At 41.5% G+C, this 23,502-nt stretch overlaps 1 protein-coding gene across 1 annotated transcript in view; it reads right to left on the bottom strand.

The window, feature by feature from the left end:
* Positions 1–23,502, bottom strand: part of T265_08736 (hypothetical protein) — a gene marked incomplete at both ends in the record, with an annotated part of 40,512 nt that overhangs the window by 12,008 nt on the left and 5,002 nt on the right. The window contains 11 exons of the mRNA XM_009174621.1: positions 1,025–1,114; positions 1,668–1,776; positions 3,909–4,007; positions 10,620–10,766; positions 13,106–13,180; positions 15,275–15,474; positions 17,446–17,568; positions 18,824–18,910; positions 19,230–19,367; positions 20,814–20,888; positions 20,927–20,983. Coding sequence (XP_009172885.1) covers positions 1,025–1,114; positions 1,668–1,776; positions 3,909–4,007; positions 10,620–10,766; positions 13,106–13,180; positions 15,275–15,474; positions 17,446–17,568; positions 18,824–18,910; positions 19,230–19,367; positions 20,814–20,888; positions 20,927–20,983 — 1,200 coding nt within the window. The remainder of the gene's footprint in view (positions 1–1,024; positions 1,115–1,667; positions 1,777–3,908; positions 4,008–10,619; positions 10,767–13,105; positions 13,181–15,274; positions 15,475–17,445; positions 17,569–18,823; positions 18,911–19,229; positions 19,368–20,813; positions 20,889–20,926; positions 20,984–23,502) is intronic.

The following is a 23,502-nucleotide window of genomic DNA, read 5'->3' on the forward strand; positions in this document are numbered from 1 at the left end:
CTAGTACGCCACTGACAACAAAACAGAGTTTTGATTAAGTCGTTGGCCGACTGATCAAGTAAACTTTTATTCAGGCTTACTGTTGCAGGCAGAAAAGTGAGGAAAATCAACAGGGAAATCCGGGAGAAAGTGAAGTTCCTTGACCTCTTCATCAGGTGGGAACAATCTAGGTTATTTGTCCGCCCTATTTGATTGTCCTTCTGAAGAAGCAGTGCTACTCGTACGGCGGCAGCCACCAAAAAATGTGAAACTTCCCCTTAATATCAAAACTTGTAGAATCCCAGTAAGGCTCCTCGGGTTTAGGTTTTCATTTACTTTATTCGTGTGTGGGAAAATGTACTAATACGCAAAACTGTCAAGGCGAAGGCTGCAAATCCGACGGTTGGCATCAACCAGGTCCTTCATGAGGGTTTTGACAGATTAGGAATGGTTCTGACCACTCAGCAGGGTTATGTATGAATCCTGAGAAATGTTTACGCACCTACTAACCACGGCGAAAGTCATTTGGATTTAAAGATATTGGGGTATCCTGTTTGTGAATTTCAACACCTGATTGACATTGCCACACCGCAAATATTCCTCACTATGGTTGTGGATTTGAGCTTTGTTTATTTGGTCAGGTTTTTGTGGATGTTCACCTTAGTCTCTTGCTGTTTGGTGAATGCCATGAATGACAGTTACTTTTTAGACTCTGTCATGCCAATGAATTCGTTATCAATTGCTTTTATTTTATCTCCATGTTTGTGGGGTTCCTATCAGGAGATCTGTCGAATGGTGTTGTTGAGTATAATAGTCAACAGTAACTGAAAGCCAACTCCAATGAATGAGCTGCGAACTTTCCAGAAATACTGCAACAGGTGATGAGGAACTAACCAATTATGATCGCATTATGCGTGCTAAGTGTCTGTAAGCCGTCAAATAGACCTAAACCAATTGGCTTTACCCAAGGACCAAGACAGATGCTGAAACGATGAAAAAAAAATCAGGGGAACATGAAAATCTTGGTTATGGTTCAGGTACTTACAGTTAGAATTGTATCCAACCTCATAAGCGTTTCTTCTTCATGAGTTAAGGGCTTCAGCAAACGCTTGAGTTTTTCCTCAATCAGAAACTCCTAAAGATAAGGAATTTGCATAGTTAGAAGTTTTCGAGTGTATGGTATCGCTATATACATATTCATATCCAGTGATGTGTAAGGTACCGATGCTAGCAAACAGAGATCCCTTACCTGAAGTATTCTTACTTGAGCCTCAAGGCGTATGAGCACAACTTACGTTCTCAAAGTTAATGACTACCGCCGTTAAAACACCCTTCGAAAAATTCACTTGATCATGAAGTCATCGTTGTGCTAAAAGTCTTGGAGTCCTGTCGGTGCGTAGCTGCCACGCAACCAGAAGGAAATACGAGCTCATGTCGGGTAATTTGAGCCTAGAGAGTGAAAATTGGAACGGCCAGGTTGGATTCAAACCTAATCACTGAACTCTATGAAGTCCAGACATTCTGTGAGGTATTTTTGCCCATGAGAAGCCCATAAAGTAATGGTTGTCGGAAATGAATTGATGTGAGATCTTGACTGGAAATACATAGCCATACCACAAATCAGGTGAACCTTAGAATTCATCGTAATTTTCTGAACAGACAAAACTATAATCGTTTGATTTTCTTACCGGTTCGTAGCAGAGTAGATTGAGAAAATCACGCACGACTTCCGGAGAAACGTCACGAAGAGACTCTGGAATCTTATTTGCTTCAGCCTTTACCATGGCATGTGTTTTTCTGAAAATGGAAGAGCGAACCATAGAGGACAGTATCAGTTCTTTGGAACTGGTAAGTTAGCCAACAGAAGGTTGTTGTCGGGTTGAGCATAAGCCAGTATTGCTAATCACATAAATGTAACTCGGACAATGTATAAGAACAGCATATAAAGTCGACCTCTCTGAGGTGCAACGACAGACTCCATCACCCAATCATGTGATGACATGGCGATTTTAGCTAGTTTGCAGCATCAGCACTACTTTCCATCATCATTCTCATTAGTAGAAGCTCTGCCACTTGGGAGCATATGACAGCGGCCATGTATCCTTGGGCATACTGAACACGTAAGGCGAATGAACATATAACGTTTTTGTAATCACATTGGTTGGAATACTGAAACACCTGAGTAGCATGCAGATGGCAAGAAATATTTTCATCTGTACATCAAAGCAAGTCCATGAAGTACGCAGGAACAAGAGTGGCACTCATTGCTAAGAGACTCAACATATTCATGCTGTCAGTGAAATAAATATTGCGCCTTGACTTCATTAGCTCCAGATTTGTCTAGTTCGTTAGCCGATGATGGAGTGAATGAACAGCTGAAGAACATTTAATGAGGCCTATGCCTTAAAAACATTGCAAAAGTTTACGCTCTCGACATTTAAGTGTGGAAACTGAGTTTCGGGCCCTCAGTACACAACAGAAGATGCCAAATATTCAATAGTTGAAAAATTTCCAGGGAAGATCACTCAATCTTATTTGCTCACTGCGTTCATGTGAGATCCAATTAGTCAGATGGACTTTAAGGCCGGAATTGAAAATGCGGGAGGGATTATTGACTATAGTAAGTGAGTTAGCCACTTGGAATCTGTTATTGGGAGCTTCAGGAATGTGTTATTTGTTGAAGTCCAAAAGCTAGCTAGATTTGTGTTCTTCCGGCCCCTTCAGTTTTTCTAGGAGAGCATTGTCCTAGTTTCTAACGGATATTGTTGATGTTCTTGAAGGCAATGATGACGACGGTACTGTTAAAGTGTGTGGCTTTTCCTGGCAAGAAAAGGCAATGAATTGACAGATGAACAACATAATAAGCTGTATCACGGGCACAACAATGCTGGTTCAATCTGCTTAAGACTGCATTGAGGGTTTTAATTGAGCATGCATCTATCTATTTGTCGGTTGTAAATATTCTTCAAATTATGCGCACCCATGTAAGGCGTGCACTGGTTACTGAAAGCGGAATATTTGTGAAATAGACCAAACCCTTTTAGGTTCTGAAAGGAGCCTAACTTCTTCATCTCTGCCGGAAACTGGACTACATAACTGAATAAGTGGGTACAGCTTTAAGGACAGATAACCATTAATCAATACGAAGTAGCCTGTTCGGATATGGTTGTACGGCAATGAAGCATCGGTGTTGAACACTGATGCTGGATTTAGCTCAGAAGTACATACAATAGAGCCTTAACTATGGCTTAGTAACGAGAGTAAAGTTTGCAATCGCAGATGGGACGTATATGTATATAGACTATCTATGCTGCTGAATTGCCTCGATAGAGTTTGAATGCTGTAGTCAAGAGTGACTCATCTTGCGCATGGCTGCTGTGGTGTACGATCGCCTTTCATGAGCACGTGCTCACCGAAACATGCACGGTCACCGACCTGCTACTTGCGATGGACAGTGCACTCAATCCTCATGAGGTGATTTCAGCAACATTTTGAATACTAGCACATGATTAAGTAATATAGCCTCTGCGCTTATTAATCCAAGTGGCTGCGTTTTGCTTTACACACTGCCCCTTTAGTGTTTGACCACGAAATTAAGTTGGATGCTAAGGCACATGTAGGTGGCGCATGGACGGAGTGCACAGTAACCTCGGTTTAGGCAAATGATTGAGGCTCCAATGGACCTACTATGATAAGTTTGATAATGATGATAATTTGAAACCAAAAGCTACTTGGCGTAACAAGACGGTGAATCCTATCACAAAAATACCAAAAATTACTGGTTATACACCAGTTATTGGTCAGCTAATATACTAAGCTGGGCGGCAATATGACGATTCGTCAGACGAATGCACAATAGAAGTGATTTCGTCAGCCTCAATGTTGCGTGAACTTGGAGTATATGCGTACATGATAGACTAGAAACTTACTGAGACTGGAAAGCATATTGCATGGCAATGACAGCTGGTGGGCGGCAGGTGATTTGTTCTATCGGTCCCGTCAACGGTCCAACATTACACATGAAGGTCCTGTGGAAGGAATTATACACATGTTTTTGAGCTTGATCGAAGTTGCAATATTGCATATTGGGAACTCATTTCAACGCAGAGTGAATGCTGTTGGAGTGGACTATAAGGTCCAATGGGACTGACACATTTGTTTGGAGATTGAATCTCCTTACGGCGAACAAAGTCCATGGCAAAGGCGTCTATGGTTGGCGAGGTACTTTGCTTCTGTTACCGAACACAAGGCACAATGATGACCTTCGGCAGAGAAGTATTCAGTTCAGCAATCTTAATTATGTACTGGCGGCATTTTCCCGCTGTGCAACTTACCTAAAATTAGGACCAAGATGTTGTCCGCTAAGGTCGATCGAGCAACCGAAACAGATCAGGCAGCAGATTCTTCAGACTTCTCATCCAATAGGGGGAATTGAATACAATTTTCAGCAGCTCATGTCAAGTTGGATTAAATTGGTTATGGTACGTTAGTGGCATCCTCCATAGTGTTCCAGAAACTATCACATCATAGGAACTCGTCTTATCTCAAGGGGATTCGAAACCCGAGCCTCACGTTTTCTGTACCGACACTAGATTAAACACAGTAGTAATCGTATTTGCTAATATTTTTGGGCCTTGCACGGTTCAGCAATCGTCATCTTTAGTTGGACAACAGTGAGACATCTGCCAGTGATAGCACCATGGAAAAAGAGGATTCCAAATCCTTTTTCTGACATCTACTTCAGTGGTAAGTTGGAGCTTATTTTGGACCCGTAAAGCTCTCAGACTTAGATTTAGACGGGAGAATACTCGGCCGCACAAGGTCCCAAAATCTTAGAGATTGTGAAAGTTACTAGTCCTAATCCACAATGGCGACATTCTTGACCAGAAAGGTCCTTTAAAAGAGTTTTCACTAAAAGCATGGTTTTTGGGCTCATATGATAAGTCACAAACCACAGCACTCAGTAACGAAAGAACCACACCCTTGATCGATAGGCCACTAGGTACGTATCGGGGGTTAGATAGCGCTGCCTCGAGGCTTAACAGGAAATTCTATAACTACCGAGGTCTACGAGTGTTTACTGACAAAGGTGTAAGGAGAATAGTTGATAGACTGATGTATTACACAAAGCAAATTCACAAACGCTGCTTTTTCAGAAGCGCCTGTTTCCTTCGCAGAAAGGCCGACTAATCGCTGAGAATGGATGTGTATTTTCACAGAGTATTACGTCATTATCATGCAAAAAGCTACTGTGTACGTTTCGAATGGTTTACAAGTGTTCAAGGTTGGTAGTCGATACTCTTCGAAAGATTTATCGTGTTTGATTGTCCGAAGTTCTCAGCAATATGTTTACATCTTGCGGCGGAGCTAACTTACCTCAAGGATGTCTATTCATTTCGACTGCTTAGCTAACACTGTAACTGCATACGCACCTTGGTAGGAAACTCGAGTCAAAGCTCTTCCAACCCATTGAATGATCCTAGGGTCAATGAGCCATTATTAACCATAATCCTGTATATTTATCATCGTCATTTTCATGCGGTCACCAAACTGTTAAGCTCAGTGTACATTTCCGTCAGTTCATATCATGCTGTCAGCTATTGCCTCATTATTCTGAAGGAACAAAAACTAAACAGACCCGCATAACTGGTAACATCTTTGATGTAGGAGCTCCAATGACTGGGGGATTCAGCCAGATCACTAACCATCGATGAATTTAGTTTCGATGTTTTCATCCAGGGAGGCAGAGCTTGCTAGTTTGTCTTTAATACTTTGTTGCCAGGTTACAGAGCATCTGCCCATCAATTGCTTCCACCCTGCTCAGAGTTGAACAAGGAAGCCCTGTGGAGCAGAGGGTCCCTTGAATTGTGAAGTGAATGTCCTAACTAGCGTAAACTATAGACATTTTACACCCTACTCCTTGGGAGGCAGTTCGTTTCTCCTAAAGTCGTCTTCTTACATTAGCAACCCTCATCCGATGTTCTAACCAGACGCGGCCAATGATGATAAGGCGCCGACAAATATCATACGTCCTCTGCGCATACAGGCCCCATTTCTGATCATTCAAACAGTGAAGACCACACCGTCGCGAAGTACACTCTGCCAGTGGCATAAGCTGGTTATCACATCTGCGTCATAGTTGTGGAGGCTGACCTTCCAGATTCGAGAACTGGTATCGTCCTCAGCCAGTTCACCGAAACTTACATAGCGACAAAGCTTGATAAATTTATGACTTCGACTGTCTTGTTTGGGATATTGAGGTTCATGCTTGATCCCACTCAGCCTTATAACAACAACTTACAAGTTCAGTGTGCGAAGTACATAAAAAACCATACGGCAAAATTATTTATTTTCCTCAAAGACGCTTGTATTTTTAGAAAAGCTGAAACAGGGGAAGGAGTATCGTCCGCGTACTCGGTATCTATGAATAACACTCCAGGAGCGATCCACTCCCCGAGTTTCCAGAGGCAGATGACGTTTCAAGTAGCACTTCAATAAAAAAAATTGAGAACTGTTTGAAGGGCCTTGTATTACACTTCTGGTGAACTCAGACCTCAAATGAGTTAACATACAGTGTTCCCGCTAGAACAGTCTTCAAATGAAGAAAAACAGCTATCATAAGACGTTTGACAACCTATCTCAAGGTACAGATGCGGTCAACACATCCTCGGCCATGGCGAAACCCGATTTTTTCTTACAAATTCACCTTTTCCGGTGATCGAAAAACGTACGCACCTTGGATGTCATGACCATCAGGCTGAAGTCACGGTGGTTCCTGTATGATTTCTTTTCGTCCAGTTTGAAGGATGGAGTCACGGGCGAAGCGTTCCATTAAAGCGGTATTCTACTTTTATTCAAAATAATCGGTTTTAGGGTTGCCAGGGTTTAACCACCCTCGTTGAAAAATGCAGCAGCAGACAACTCGGGCTGGATGTCCTGTCGCGTCGAAAGAAATCATATCACTGGCAGGACTTCTTTTGTCGGATGGCAGGTTGGTGTTCGGACCAGTTGGGTTCTTCCAGGGATTATTTTGAACAAAAGCCGGCTTAGCTGTCCACTGGATTGCACAGTGAAGACTGTGCGAATGAACAATCACTACATCTTTTTTCGCAAATGGTTCCGCTAACACTTATTTTAACTTGGCTAGGTTGTCGCATTATCCGAAACTCGGCACAAATGTTTACTGCAGCGTAATCCTTTTCCGAATCCCAGCCTTTGCAACCAGCCGACTCTATCCATCATTCTTTAGTCTATTAACTGATCGGGATCTGCGTCCACCATCATTGTTGCTAGTTGTTGGTATGGTTTCCAGGAGTCCACAAGATGTTATGTCGATGAAATCCTGCGTTTTTTTATTCGAGTCGGATTGCCTAGACGCACGCTCCCAAAAGTCGATGGAATTGATTTTTTAAAAACTCTTGCACTCATCCTTTAACTACTATGTGTAGTCATCTTGGCTGTCCGAAATCCGTAGATGTTCGGCCAGATTAACGCAATATCAAACAATCAAAGCCGTTGAAATTGACAAACAGAAGTGTTTCACTTCAGGCTGTGTAATCATGAGGTAGAGCGAACTGATACCTGAGCCCACACAGTGACATGATTAGAGTCCGGTTGCGTTTCCAAAGGGCACGTCGATTTCTGATTGAGGCTTTCCTTCGGCCATTTTAGCCGCCTGAGTTGATGACTGGCTTGCATCTGATGACTTCAAAATAACAGTGTGAGGTGGACTTTCCTACTGGCCAGAGACGGATAATTTTCTGTACCTTTTCTCTGGAAAAGCTTCCCCTCATCATACTTAAAGTGAGTGTTGATTCTGGTTCGCCCAACAAGCTGTGCTTCTTCCGGGCTTAGTCACTCAAAATGAACCTTTACACACCCGGCAGGATGACACATCCTTCTTACTGAACGAAGCAGTCGCGAAGGCCTCACAAAACTCACATCAAAGTCATAGAAACAGTGACAATGACACCAACAAAAAAACAGGTGTCTCAAGGACAATTGCAATAAAAAGCACAGGTAGTTGGTACAATCGTAGCCTTATTTCGAAAGGTAACCCTTTTCACGTTCAATTTTTCCAATCCAGCCAAGACTGATGAAGAGACTGAAACCAGGTAATGAAGGATTCATTTAGAATTCCTGTGAGTTTATCGCGTTCTTGGTTCAGAACAAATGCTAGAGAAATATTTTTTTTATTGATATGGTAGCTACAAACTAAATTTGACGTGCAGAGGTCAGGAGCTGTAGAGAATGCCAAATATTGAAGTTCCACGTCATTGAAAAACCCGTATGATTTTAAGTTGGCAGTGCAAGTGTTGGCCATGGACTACACTTTTGGCCATTGAAGACTATTATCCAGCCTTCAGTATGATTAGCCCAGTTTTTACCGGGAGACTAATGGGAAAATCCCCTCCTGTGTCACTTAGGCCACCTGCGAATATGAACCTTTCCAGCGGAGTGAGCTCACAAATGACGACGGTAAAGTACTTGTGTTTGCTAAAAAGAGACAGATATTTGTACCCGGATTCCACTCAGCCTGATAGCCAGGTCTGCCAATCAACAATTGGCGGACTAACGAATACAGCTGTAGAGTTACATACGTGAAAGAATAATGCTTGATACCACAACATTCACCCAGATCTTGCTGTTGCTGTGTGAAATGATAGCTTTAGAGTCCTTGTCCTCATAGTTAGCTGATGCCTTTATGAAGCTTTCGGAAGCAAAGGATGGTGAAGTTTTCAACGGTAAAACTAAGACTGTTCAACAAATGCAAAGCACACCTCTTTGTCCAATCCTGTGTTTCATGTCTATGACATCCGATTGGGTAATTTGTGACCAAACTGAGAAATGTTGAGCTAAATCTCAGAAAACGCTACACATTAGATATTTAGACTGCTCAGCGCTGATACTCAGGGACAGAAAGACGAAAAGCAGCTTATTGTGCCTCTCATATCCTTCAATTATACGACCCATTCCAAGTCTGAAACACTAGGCTAAAACCCCAAATATTGCTTATGCTTTCGTGCTGCTGTCTATCCAACGGAAAGTCAGCCATTTCGACGCATATTCTAGTCTACTTTCTAGACCACGTGCTATTTGGGACATCCCAATAGTTTGGGATGTTTTTATAGTTTGGCACAGTGTTTTGTAGTGTGACTTCAAACACAGATGGTTGTCCGTGGTTGGCAAACACCAGCGAAGTCATGTGTTTCATAAACTGCTGGGTAGGAGTAGGGTAGTAATACCCAAGATTAAGCACGTGAAACGATATTGATTCTGTTAGACATAAATGTGTTGTTTACAGCCATTGCCGTGACTACTGAAGGGGCACTTGATAAGGTCCTCCTGTTGCCTAACGCCTTAATGAATGCAAACGTCATTTTTGGGGACCTGAGACAGCCATGGTAAGTTACGACAGCGTCTTCGGATCTCGTAACTAAACACTTTCCCCAGGTACCTGACGCTTAGTGTTTCTCGAACATAGCAGTCTTTAAAGTCTTACAGCTTCCGGATGTCTCCTACTCTTAGGGGCAACGTTTTACAGCCATGAATTAGGACAGAACAGAGCATTGCTTTCAAAACCCAAACATGTGCGCGCAAGCCGGTTTCACCTCTTTCCTTCATTGCGTTTTTCGGGAAAACGACCATATATCTGACGTTATCAGTCTGACGCTAATTCTATCCTTTGTCCTTTCCGTTGGATAAACTGGTTGATACATCAATGAAGTAAAATTTTCTGTCCCTTCAACTTAGTGCAAACAATTCCATACATGCGGATTAAAACATGGTATTCGTCGTGTGAATCCCTAGTCCTGCAAGTGCGGCACAGTTATCTGGATGTGTTGAAGTTTTCCCAAAATCTCAATGACGCTAACTTGTTTTGTGGGCTCACAGAAAAAAATCATTCAGCTAGAGCATTTCTACGGTGGCAACTCAAATGTCTAGTCGATTGAAAGAATAAACAATACTGGTGACAGTGTTAGATTGGACACAATACTGAAAGCAGGAATATGTCTGTGCGCAGGATGTTGCTGACATGTGATAAGTCTCAGAACGATTCCATTACGATGAACATTTTACTTCACAAAGGGATGTGCTGTGATAGTTTGGCGTTATAAACGCCTTGTCCGAAACCAAACAGGGTTGGTGCATGCGTATCTCTCAGTTGTAGCTGTTCCTTCATAAACTGAGTTGTTCATTCAACTGACTGATGTTTATCCGATTGACAGATTAGCCCAAGTGCCTAAGTTGTCTTTTATACTGGACTTCAATGCATGTTATTAGTTATTCAATTGATCCTGAAGAATGGACACTGCCTAAAACGCTCCGTTCCGATACGTCACCTGACTTTTTCTTTGTCGTTTCCTAACCCTACGATGTTATCAATGCATGTGAACAAACATCTGGGGATAGGTGCGCTTTTGGGGAATCACTAAGCTCTGGTTGCCCCGAGTTAGGTCCACCGACCTAGTCTTTCTTGTGATGGCAGTGTACTCGGTGTTGCTCTTTATGATAGCGTATACAAAATGTTCACTTCAATGTCTATTTTTGTCGCGGTAAAATAAAATACAGCATTCTCTTCCCATGGATACAAGCTCTTTGAAATGAACGAACAGAACTTTATAGTGATACCAACTCACATGTCAGGTCTTGTCCACGGCAAACCAAGCTGTTGTTCGTTTATCACGCGATTAGCCTCCAGCAAACGATTGGTGAGCTTCTTCAGATTCTCCTCGTTCATAATCCAAATATCTCGAAAGTTTCGATGCTCCGCTTCAATGAAAAGTCTGATTGGAAGTGACACGAAATGCAACGGATTTTGTACAGTTTAATGATTTCCTGCCAGAGCAGTTATTGTCATAGCTACAATGCAATAGGAAACTGTCTAAACCATGTAAAGGTGAACTGAAAAAAAAATGCACACAGATCGCGGGAATGCCGTGGGAATAAAATTTTTGCGATGACTCCTTCGATGGTGTTGAAGTAAAGGTAGTCGATCAACCGGTCAGAGCGACTGGAAGGAACTCTAGTGACTACTATCGATAAGTCACTTCACCATGAAGCTGCATAGATTCATCATCATCATTGTCAGCTGAATAACCGCGGGATAGGTGGCTGCGCATTGCAGGCGAGAGCTGATAAATTGGTGAATAAATCCAGCACTGTCAGTGGGCTGTCAAGTGGGGGGGGGTTGGAAAAGAAGCTATGCATTGAAGGCAATAGGTTGGATGCACGAGCGCCATTGAGGGTGTGACTGGGCCATATCTGACAATGTCTCTAGCCATTGATGTGACCCGTCTCGGGGTCCCCATCCAGGAAGACGGTAGTGACCAGCGCAGCTGAGTTTGCTGGTAATGGCTTTCATACTTCGCTGCCAAGTCATTGTTTGACCGCCTCTGGCTCTCTTCCACCCTTCACGTGGTTGTGCGAAAAGAGCCCTGCATAGATTATCTTAGAATAAAGGAATATACGCCTCTGATGAGAGCAGAGAACTAAGGGCAACACCATGCAAACTGATGGCTTTTATCTGTCACCATAGGCTCTGAGGCCACTCCTTCCCTTGTAAACTAATAACGTCGATTCAGATGTTGCAAACAGATTTTTCCAGTGTGTTCGAGGTTGGAATTTTTTGTCTTACCGCATGATTAGTAGAGCGTTGCCTCGGCATGAAATAGTGGTTGTCATAAAACCAAGCGATTCGCGCTCTTTCACTTTCTCAGGAAACGGGCTGTATTAGTAGGTGCCACATGGGGTGGTAATGATGACACTCACAATCTTAGTTCGCTGTGAGATCCCACTTTCGGAAGTCTTAACATCTCAGTCAAGCAAAGTATCAGTACTTCATCACCCTTTCGGCGACCAGCCTACCCTGTACATAAGTGGTGAATACTCGCTCAGTATGTATATTTTCCGACGGAAACTGAACAAATATGTATTCTCCCCACAATGCCGGTGTGTATCCAGTCATTAAAGGTTGAAACATTTAACATAATATACGGGGTTTTGCACGCGGTATCTTCACGTCCTTTATTATTACGATTGTTTCAGTTTCCTAAGAATCGATGATGATTGACTGAAAAGAATATTTATAAACGAAATGCTGGATGGGGCCTCTGGCATCCTCCAGCACCTGCTCCGGGTCAAGTTTGCACTAATTTTTGCCCATTTTTCACTATTCAAACCACTCAATCTGGCGTGAGAAGTGACCCTGATAAACTTATCCGTGTGTGCACAATGAAGTGACCCTTCCATCAGTTTCGTTGGTCTGAACAGACAACAGCTTGCTATTGGACAAAAAATACGGAAAAAGCCAAAAGAGTGAGCACCGTAAAATCGGTGCACCGTTCCCCCGTTCCAATGATATTTAAACTGCTTTCTGGATTATCTATTTACTGCAACAATTTAGCCAATGGACGGAGGGGTAGACAGTCTGGAGATTGTTCTCTTCATGATGCGTGTCCCTGGTGGTTGTTCAAATATTTATCCAATAGGGGAGCCATTAGCTGAACAGTTTTAGCTTTTTGTGCGAGCACCATAACGTTCTATCAGTTTGTTTAAACACTGAACACAGTTCGATCCACCTCAAAAAATCCATCAGCTTATTCCATCACTACGCTGATAATGAAGATAGTTCTCTAAACTTGGAATTCTTACCATTGCACCTGGCGTTTGTAAAATATATTAACCTGAAGTCTGGTTTATAGGAACCTGATATTTGGAAATCTCCTTCTGTCACTCTGCCTAACTGTTCCTGTTTGTAGTTCTGCGCTTTGTTCTCAGTGAACCCAATTTTTAGTAAATCATGTCTGGTCCTCAGTTTTCCATTCCCGTCTAGAAAACACTGTACAAAGCAATTTTTTGTCCATTCAGCATCGGAAGAAAAGAATGGAAGAGAGCACGTCAGAGCAAGACTCACGTTTGCTTAAACGCACGATTACTAATGCCTGGTCAGGAATATACGCTGTCTTGCGCGAATCCCGACAAAATTTCCTGTTTTACGGGAAACACGTGATCTGGTGTGGGGGGTACGCAAATCACAAGCCATCGCATTGAACTTTCGGTGGTCTGCGACAATTTCGGCACTCTAATCACATTATTCTAAATTTTCGGCGAAACCATTACTTACTTGGATTTCATCTGTAAATCTTTGAAGTTTTCCATTCTCCGCTTGTAGTCTTCGGAAAGCTGTTCGTTCTCCAAACTGTTGAAGAAAAATATTCAAAATGGATGTCGTTATCTAGGTTAAAACTCATAAACCTATGTAGGGGATAACTCCCCTGAATGATAAACGCTGCCAGAATGCACTGAGAATTTGTATATGACACAAATCGAATTATTCAAAGAGACAGTGCTCTACAGATCCACGATGTGTTGAACCAGATCCGGCACATTTTACCCTCTATACCAAATGGCTTTCCCAAATTGACTATTTCTTATCTAAATCCAGGCATTTTGCTATTCTATGAACAATGGCCAAGCAAATTAGGTGTTTAGTTGACGAGATTTGGTAATTTTAAATAGAGAGTTTTTCCTGGCCCCGAGGCCAATCTATACTGAAAAACCCAGGAGCAACTTACAGCTGTTTTATCCTTGCTGGGAACCATTGGTGGTGCGCAGCTCACGAAGTCCAGAGAGTTTGAACACCCACCAGTGTTTGAACACCTAACCAGTTGGCCACGAGTGGAAGGTTAGGCTTGTGATTAGCCATCACTTAGTGGTAAATAGATCGGTAGAAGTATAACTTTGCAAGATGAGTGAAAATTCCTTTTGAGAAGTTGCCACTCGAGGAGCCAGTCTTTACGTGACCACGTGATGTGGTGTCTGTGGTTGGATGAGAGGTGTTTTGTCCCATTTAAGCTTCACCTAATCGGACTGCTGATCAACCGCTCATGGTCAGACGGTTGGGTGTTCAACAACTGACTGGGAACTCGTGGGTTCAAGCCTCTGAGATGTGCACTGACGAAGATTCACAACAGGTATGAGAAATATATATGGTGCTTCTCGTGTTTTTAGTACACATTGGCCTCAGTGGCAACACAAAGTCTCTACTAAGGTAAACCTGTAGTTTTTGGCCAGACACAACGATTTCCTTGCAAAGACTTGAACGCCTTTTACGGTTCACTTTAATTCAGCAGCAGGTCTTGGGTTAAGATATCCACCGAAACGTGTCTACTGGTCCCATCAACGGCCAGTCACGTAATGGTGGGTTCGAGGCATCAGCATAGGAAATACTTAAGTGATCGAACTGACAACAGCGGTACCAATTGTCGTTAGTAGGCTCCCGTGAAATAACCATTTAAACCACCTGAAACCTACCAGTCCAGTTGCTAGAAGAAAACACTGTACAACTTTGAAAGTCAGGAATTTTTCTTCTGTTTCTTCTCGATGTTCAACTTCACTTAGTATAAAGCCTCTGGATACTGAACCACTGAATACTGGAACACAATCCTTCTGTCTTTGTTTTCCATATGCTGAGCATCCACATTCATAAAAAAGTGTATCCCTTCATGTCCACAAATGAAATTTATACGTTCTTCTAGTAACAGCCCTTCAGGTACCACAGGTAGAGATTCATTAAATCCTACTTACATGGTCCAAACCTTTTCATCATCATCATCATCATCATCATCATCATCATCATCATCATCATCATCATCATCATCATCATCGTCATCATCATCATCATCATCGACAACATGACACAATGTTCAACACCGGTGCTTCACTGACGTACAGTTTCCTTGTCATGACGCACTCTAGATGGAGCATTTAGTTTTAAATACACCTTCCGTCCTGCAGTGACAGAAGATCAAGATTTTTTGGAACCTTTATGGTGAACGTGTCGCCATGTGACTGGCCATAGTGTTACTGGGCTTTGGATAACAGCATGCAGTTCAATGAGATTGCCTAAGGAAAACACGGAGCGAGAAAATTGGGTTGATGCGGGGGGATCTGGGAGTAAATGCCCAACCACACAAGGATCGATTACTGGTAGCTTGTTGTATCTGACAGAATCTCTGAGGCGCAAGAAAAGAAAACTGGCTGCATTAGGTGTAAATGAATTATCCGATTCTATTTCCAGGGAGCCATGTGAGATGAAATTTCGGGTTAATATTAGCACTGAGTAACTCAGGATATCCCAAATCACCACTTGTGGCGTGCTGTCCACTTTTGTTTGGCGTCTTATCTTAAAAATTGTGCTGTAATAAAAGGACAAGAATTACGTGAAGATACCGAAATGAAATCAAGTGTATGCTTGGTGTTCATCAGCCAGTTATTGTTTCAAAATATTTACCTGTATTGTTTCTCCTGCCTCATCCCCCTGACATGGAGGTTGTTCAGCGTGTCTTGCAGTCGGGTAATCTTTCGCTTCTGGTTGGACTTTGTGATCATGTTTTCCTCATCACGTCGTTTGAGAACTTGGAAGTTGTACTCCAGCTTTTCGAGATTGTGCTGATAGGTAACTTTGAGTTGTCTAAGTTGAGCTTCGAGGGACTGCAAAGAAGGGCAGGAAGAATACAAAAGACAGGAGTTAGATATTCGGTGCACGTTCTAAATGCTATGTGTTTCAAGGGACAGTTAGTGGTGTTACCTTATCCTGAATAATAAAAGGGCCCCGTCTGTTTGACAGCAGGGCTTGCCTCGGAATCGAGATCTCCGACGATCAGAAATGTTGCGATGGTATTGTGCGCGCTGACTGTAAAAGAGTAGTATCCATTGGCGTTCATCTCGAACTCATTTGAAATCAGTAAAAAAACGCCAAGAATCTTCCCGGTAGTTTGACTGAGTGGTCTGTACGCTGGTACAAATAGTAAACAGCTCAAAAGGTGTGGTAACATATCATCTTGCCAATAGATGCAAAACAAGCAACCCTTTTGCCCTCTTATCCGCATGTTTGGTTTTTCATACAGATTTATCTGTCTAATTCTTTCTCCTCAGATAGTGGCCTACATTCATAAAAGACCGTTTTGTCTTGGCCCCATGAACTCCAGCCTTGGACTGATAGATAAAGTAACGAACTAAAAAAAAGGAGCCTGATATTCGGGGACTCGATCCCTAAATCTCCTTAGCCAGAAATCAACGGAGAAAACAAATTGAAATGAAAGTGGATTATTCAAGGTCATGTGCCCTTCATTTTACGGGTTGTCTTTGAAAACCACCGAAGTCTTTGGTTAGGCAATTTGGACGCCATTACCGGTTTGCTGTCCAACCGTACAACTACCAGAAAGATTGAAGACATTGTTAAAACAAAAGATGTCCCAAAAAACCAACTGCATGGCGAGAAAATGAGCTTGGAATCCAAAGATCTAAGGAAAAATAATGTTGTGTTTGTAGGTAACCAGTCTCAAATATGTAGGGAACAAGAGAAGAGACGACATAAAAAAATGACGAAACCAAATAAGTACGCCTCTGCCTTGCCAAAAAACGAACTCCGATGACCGCTAGAGCACAAAGCAAGAAAGTGGAAGGATGGAAGCTTTTAAGACCCTTAGTTGCCTGTCAAATCACTGGATCTGTTCAATTCATTCTAGTAATTGCCAGTGTGTCTGCGTGTCATGGATTGCCGTGTAAGCGGTAGTAAACTGAAAGCAAGCCATCATCAAGGTATCAAGACGTTTGCCAAAGTTCGTATTGTCTCAGGGAATTATGTATGTTCTGTATTCATTGTAGGCTCCTCGTTAAGCATGAGCTTCTGTTGCAACAAATATCCGCTTTTTCGTCGCCCGGAAAACATGTTCGGGTAGAAAATCCGGATGATTTCTCAGCTGTTCTTGAACTGAGAACCCTCAAAGTTGTAGCTGACAGGTGCGTTTTATTTTGTTTAGGAATGCCTATAAACCCAGATGGATGTACATTTATATCTCGGGGTATATTAACTAGCGGGGATAATATCAGGTCGATGGAATATTCACTGATTGCGCAAGACGTGTGTGAAATTTCCCACCAGCTGCCTCTTCCAAGGAAAAGCCGTCTATAAAATTTATCTGAGAGATTTTCCTTGGGTGTACGCTTGTTCATAGAGCTGCGCCGCTCCCAGATTTTGACTTTCCGTGTGAAACGTATCCATCTGGTGGAGTGATAGTGTGGCAAACATCGATATGATTCAAAAGTATAAATTTAGTATTGCAAATAATTCAGCTGAGATGAGACTACAACATCCGACGTTAAATTTGGGACTGCAGAATTCCTGGAGTGATGGGTTTTTTGCCTAAAGTGGCAGATGGACCTATTGCAAACATCATTCTAGTTGTCGCCAAAATCGAAAAAGTCTCTTTTGGGCGCAGTGGTCGAAACTAGTCCTAAAATACAAACGAAGGGCACTTTGTGGATCCTCCGTGGACGCCTACTTCACTAAACATCATTATTTTTACAGAAATTAGAGCAGCAAAATGCGTTGTTCTTCTGCTTTAGAAGTGAAAAAGAAATGGGAGAATAAATATGATACAACCTTGCAACGTTCCTCACCTCAACTTCGGATTCGAGCGAATTCTTCAGTTCGTTGTACTCTTCGGAATGTTTGTTTCGAAGTTTACTGAGTTCACTATCGAATACTTCTACGAGATGAAAGTGGGTTTCCAAATAATTTATCTGAAGCGATAAATGAAATTAGTGTAGACAACTAAACGGGGGAAGGTATGCTAACTGTTTATTTTTTGTGTACATGTGCCCGAGAGATGTGCACTTATTTAGCAGAAAATTTACACTGTCCATAGAAGCTGATCAAGATTAACATGGGGATGAAACACACTGACTCACCGGCGAGCTACTTAAGTATCTGCCAAATAAATCAAGCCAAATTGTGCAACCTATTCAGTTTAAACAATTGAAGCCAAGATGAACATCTTAAGTAAGTTTTTTGTTTTAAAGCGGGCTTATTTTGAACTTTATTTTATTTTGTTTGGGTTAAGTGATACAAGCTCTGAAAAGGACCTACGCTCCATAGAACTATAATCGTCAGTTATCAAGATATAACTTTCAAAAGCCCAACACATTCTCCCTTGAATCTGTCTGATGTGTTTTCACCTTAATATAGACATAAAGGACTGGAATCAGTTCACTGACATCAATCAGCATTTTTCTCAGACATATTGACAGTAACAGGGCTGTAATTTTCACATGCTTTTACGTGCTTTGTCATATGGAAATCAACAGCATTACCAGATTCCTAATTAGTAAACCATCCTTTGCTTTTAGGACATGAAACCACGACAGCCGCCTACAATTCCATGAAGCACATTCATTTGCTTATGATTTCCGTTGAAACAAAATTAGTCTGTAAATGATTGCCTATTGGGTCTGGTTAGGTTTCAAGTAGAAAATAAAGTTGATGGAAACTCGAGAACCGCGATTGGCTGGTGAATCCCAAGACAACTGAGACCGATTGCAAGCTACTAATGAGTATACAGCAATCTTCGCCTAGCAAATCAGGACGTTACCTCAAAATCAAGATTTTACCGGCTGCTAATCGACCAAGAATACACAATATGTAGAGACGTGAGTAGTACGTGCGTACTCGTCGTCGAATGGAGAGTCTATATTGAGCACCGCACCTGCCCTCTTGTATCCCGTTGTGCCCTATCGCTCATCACAATACCCCCATTTTACAGTAATATACCTGATTTGTTCTTAAATAGTATATTTGCCTTTCGTTTTGTTTTAAAATCTCCATCTTCTGACCAACCAAAGATTTCTGGGAACGATATTTTACAAAAACCCAGAAAAAACAACAGAATCAGTCCGGTTGCGATCATTAGTGGTAAATTTGTAGAAAATATAAAGATAATAAAAATCGTAAAAGAAGGGCTGTGCTATAAATTCTCAGCATGTTATAAGATGAACTAACCTGCTTCTGCTTAATTTCAGACATCAGTTCTTCCCATTCGGCGTTCTGGTCAGCAACCAACTTGTCCTTCTGTGCGTTCAGGGATTCCTTCAGAAGACATTTGGAAAAATAAGGTTTGAACAAGCAGCAGTGTTTTCGGAAAAGGAAACTACTTACAAGGCTGCTGAAAATTCCTAGACAACCTTGTGAGTAGTTTATTTTATGAAAATGTACAGCGATCTTTCCAATATCGTATCAACTGAATCAAGGAGCGGTCTTTTCGCAGCACATTCAGTTGAAGAGTAGCATAAACGAGAAATTCAGTTGAGTCTCCGATGAAAACCGATTTGATTTGCAAATGAGTGTATTTTTCGAAAGGAGCATTGTGTTTGTAAAGTAGCAGGGGCAATGTAAAACATAAACTAACTTCGATTGCGATCAACTCTTCCCTGTAAGTCTTTTGCATCGATTGTATCTGCGTCTCCATTCGTTCAGTCAATAGTTCCACGTCTTCTGTTCGTTTCCGGAGCTCCCGAACGTAGTGATCGTCCTTAGCTTTCAGTTCCTAGACAAAAAAATAGATTGGCTGTCAGAGTGATTCGTTTGATGATACTGTTAACCTGTTCAACAACAGTACTGTGACCAAGCATAATACGATTAAGATAGGGTTACAGCTGCTCCGTTGATATCCATTTTGGTAACTCTTAGGATGAGAAATGAGATTATGAAAATGGATTGAGAATGACTTTGCTGTCAATAAAGAGATATATGAAAAGATATATTTTAGATAGGTCCATTGTAGAACAGCACTTAGAGATGGAGTGCAGGATCTGTAGCAAAAATCCGTACGTGAAATTTCCTTTACTCTTGTCTATGCTATGGTAACCTAGCCTTCTCAGGTCCATTTTTCCCATCCAGGTTTGTAGCAGCTTTGCTGTGTAAAGGTATTACATTGGTACGATTACATCGTTTTGAAAAGGGTAGCACGGCCTGTGTACAGTTGAGCTGCGTGAAAACTATTTTAACTCGGACCGTCACCTTAGGCCAGTCTAAAAAGCAGCCGCACCTGATGGTCACAGGAAGTGGAAGGAGGATATACGAAAAAACACATGTTTATCCTTCATTCGTAACTTCATCACGATGCACGTTCATATCACAAAAAAATTGCAAATTTTTAAATAGTTTGTGATGCAAGTATCAGGGAAACACATTGCTTGTCTAGCAAAAGTTCAGAACAAACCTGATACCATCACCTCCAAGTTAACGCACCATCGAATGATAGTAGAATTCAATAGTTTGGTTTCTGTTTACTTTACCTTGGAAAGTAAAAAACCTAACAAAAGGCTCTAGAACTTAGTTGCTTCTGCCATATCAACTGTTGGGCTTTCATTATTGCGGTGCACAAAACTCTGTTGAGGTAATTTCTACCACTTCTTCGTTATCATTCATACGCCTAGACACGTCAGCTAACGGTGACATTAAGCTAAATGCCAACTAATTTTTTTCCCAGGTGCCCAATTCAGAGGACCACATGCTAAATTACGGAAAGAGAAGAAACGTTAATATAACTATTTCAATGGTCCAATAGGCTAGTGACCTTGATAATTCACCTCAAGCTACACACACTAATGAAAGTACCAATGCATATTTTTGTGTACTGTACACTACTCGGCTATGCGTTGCCCGGCATCTTGTAGCATGGTCTCTTAAGGTGAGCAGCGTCCGGTATTAGCAGGAATACCGGCACAGATGGAATATTTCTAGTATTTATCTTAAGAGCAATTATGATGAATATGTTTAAGTGCTGTGGAATTCACAGTGCCCTTTGGACCGTATGATATCGATACTCCTGTTAACGCGTATTGGTTATGATTGCCGCAGTTCCTTAGTCCCCGTAAACGGTGGACAACAAATCAGGACATTTCACTTATATGAATTTGATCCAGCGCAATCTAGTACCTCCATAGGTGAGTATGCATGAGAAAAATAAACCTTGTAATCGCAATCTTACCAGGTTGAGCTCGTTAATAAGTTTGTTCTTCTCATTGATGAGTTCAGTGCACTGTCTCTTTTGTTCTACAAGCATCTTCAACAACGTAGAGATTAACTCGCTTTTCACTTTACCTCGCGGATTTCTTGTGGAAGCTCGCCGGTTTTAACAGCATCCCATTTTTCTGTGATCTAAAGAATATCAGAGTGCAGCAAAACTTGGCTTGGATGTGATAAGGGGGGGGGGGCAGAAATTGCTTAATGCATTCTTTGTAATTTCGTCGTGTTATATCAGATTCTACGGGCCATTTAATTATTTGTTAGAGTACCTCATTTGATTTCACGATGTAATTTGATAGTTCATCTTGGATCTAACTCCGCAAGTTTTGGTAACAGCTGAATTTCTGGAATGATGAAGTGCGATTACGATGGAGTGACAACACTAACCAGCACTTTACCGGAGAAGTAGTGGAGTCGAAAGACACCCGGTTGGAAGAAAGCCGGGTTGGTATTAATGACGAAATTTGACAGTATCCATCTGAATGACGGAGCTTTAGGTAGAAATTTCATGAGTCACCTCAGCTCCTCCATGTTTATATTTGCACCACTGAAAAAGTAGCGCCCCACTGTGAGTTAAAATTTGAATAGCTCCTCCATGTTTATATTTGCACCACTGAAAAAGTAGCGCCCCACTGTGAGTTAAAATTTGAATAAAATTTGAACTTTACTTTGTTTTTTGAGTTCATTTTGGAGTCCTCATTTCTTGCCGTTTTTTATTTAGAAGGCAGAAAATCAAAACTGTTCCAGTTACATTACTTTACCTATCAGTTAAGCAAACATGTTTTGATGGGACAAGTAAATCCTAATCCCTATTCCAGATAAATTCAACTGATTTGACTTGCTATGTAAACGTGGCTCACTGAGAGGTAGCTAAGTTTTTTGAGTTATCCTAATCACGAGAACAAATAGGTGCTAACTGAAAAAACACTAAGATCAAAACTAGGACAACTATGTTTTCTGCATCATAAAGCTGAGTAATACGTAACGTCTACCAGGTTTCACAAATAAACAACGCTCAACGCTGCCAAAATAAAAATTGTGGATTTTGTGGCTGGCCTACTACACACATTTTATCTGAGCTGCTTGACTGCTCAACTCGGTTATTCTAAAAACTGTGTTGTACTGTACGTGGTGCGGTACCATGCTGCTTTGAAAGTTTTCAGATTAATCTTGATGATCGTCACCACATTCAGCTCAGTAGATCCAACACTTTGCAGGCTAACGGAAACGAAACAAGCAGATTACCCTCTAGATTACTGAAACGCTCACTACAGGCCGGATTTAAGTAGTGGTTGCACTTGTTTTACATAGCATGCTTCGAAACCATTCACGGTTCGGTTTGTCAGTGTTCGTGTTGAAACTTGCGGCTTCTCGCCTAGACGAGATGCATTGAACAACAAACTAGTTAATTTTTAAAGATACGTGACAGAAAGCTTGGTATTCCTCACTCCTATTTCATTTAGCTTCCCTATAGTCGTCGTCGACATCCTCACTAGCAACCTCAATAACGTTATCCTATCCGGTTACGGGAGAAAAGCATATTTGGTTTGTCTGACTTGCTAAAGAAGTTAAATTCATTCTGACGTTGAAAGTACGGCTTTTCTAAAGCACTTCTTTGTATCAAACATCATGATTTTTCAAGGGAAATCTGCAGTAGGAATTTTGGAAAAATGCTCGTTACAAAATCATTTACGTCGATGTAAGCAGAATTTAGTTTCTAGTAAACCTCAAGCTAGAGGAGCTGTAAATCAAATTTGAACCTCAAGTTTATTTAAAGTTTAACTTGTACACATTTCCAGCATTATGACACTATTTTTTATTTAACACCATATTTATTCCAGAACAAAGAGACAGGAAGCTCAAAAACTTTATCTCGCAAAAGTAAAAACTACACGCTTCCATAGTTACTAGCTGAGAGTCCCTGACTGCATCCGGTGCTCTGTAGAAAAAACAATAGGGTTTAAGGGAAGAACAACTCCAAAATTTCATACCACCTAGAATACTCAGTGCTAACCCGTGAGACTCAACGAATGCCTGTAATTATGTGTTTTCTGATTTTACTTGTGGCTTTGATCGTCAAAAGCATGATCACAATTCTGATTGGTAAAAGAGAGCGCATTGTCAACATCGGTAACTTCTTCCCCGCACATGGGTTGTTGTTGTGATAAGACTTCTCTCTTGTCATTGGCTCAATGAGCACAACGGCTTGTTGGTACGGTAGAGATTTTAACTAATTAACTGTAGCAGCCCCCGATTTGTCGATCAGAATTCGATTCTCTGCCTATGTCATTCCTCTGGAGAGCCTGTAGATCACCAAAAAACCTTTGTACACTAGACTTTCAAAATTCAACTCCGATATCTTGTTTGCGTAATGTATGCATTCACGCGAGCATTCACTGATTTCATGCTGTAGATGGTGACGATGATGCAAGGAAAGACTCATCATCTCTAAATCTCGTCTTCGCATGGCAATCCTGGATAAAACTATAAAACGTATTCTATATAATCTACATTTAATTGCAAAAATTTCCATCCCTTAGTGCTGTTGGGCTTTAGGATATCCCCTGCATTTTTGCTACCATCCGGATGCCAAAACATGGCACTTGATTTGGCTTTGTTATGCGTTTTTTATCTCTAAAAATTGAGCAAGG

The sequence above is a fragment of the Opisthorchis viverrini genome (genome assembly GCF_000715545.1).
Source record: "Opisthorchis viverrini unplaced genomic scaffold opera_v5_238, whole genome shotgun sequence".
NCBI lineage: Eukaryota > Metazoa > Platyhelminthes > Trematoda > Opisthorchiida > Opisthorchiidae > Opisthorchis > Opisthorchis viverrini.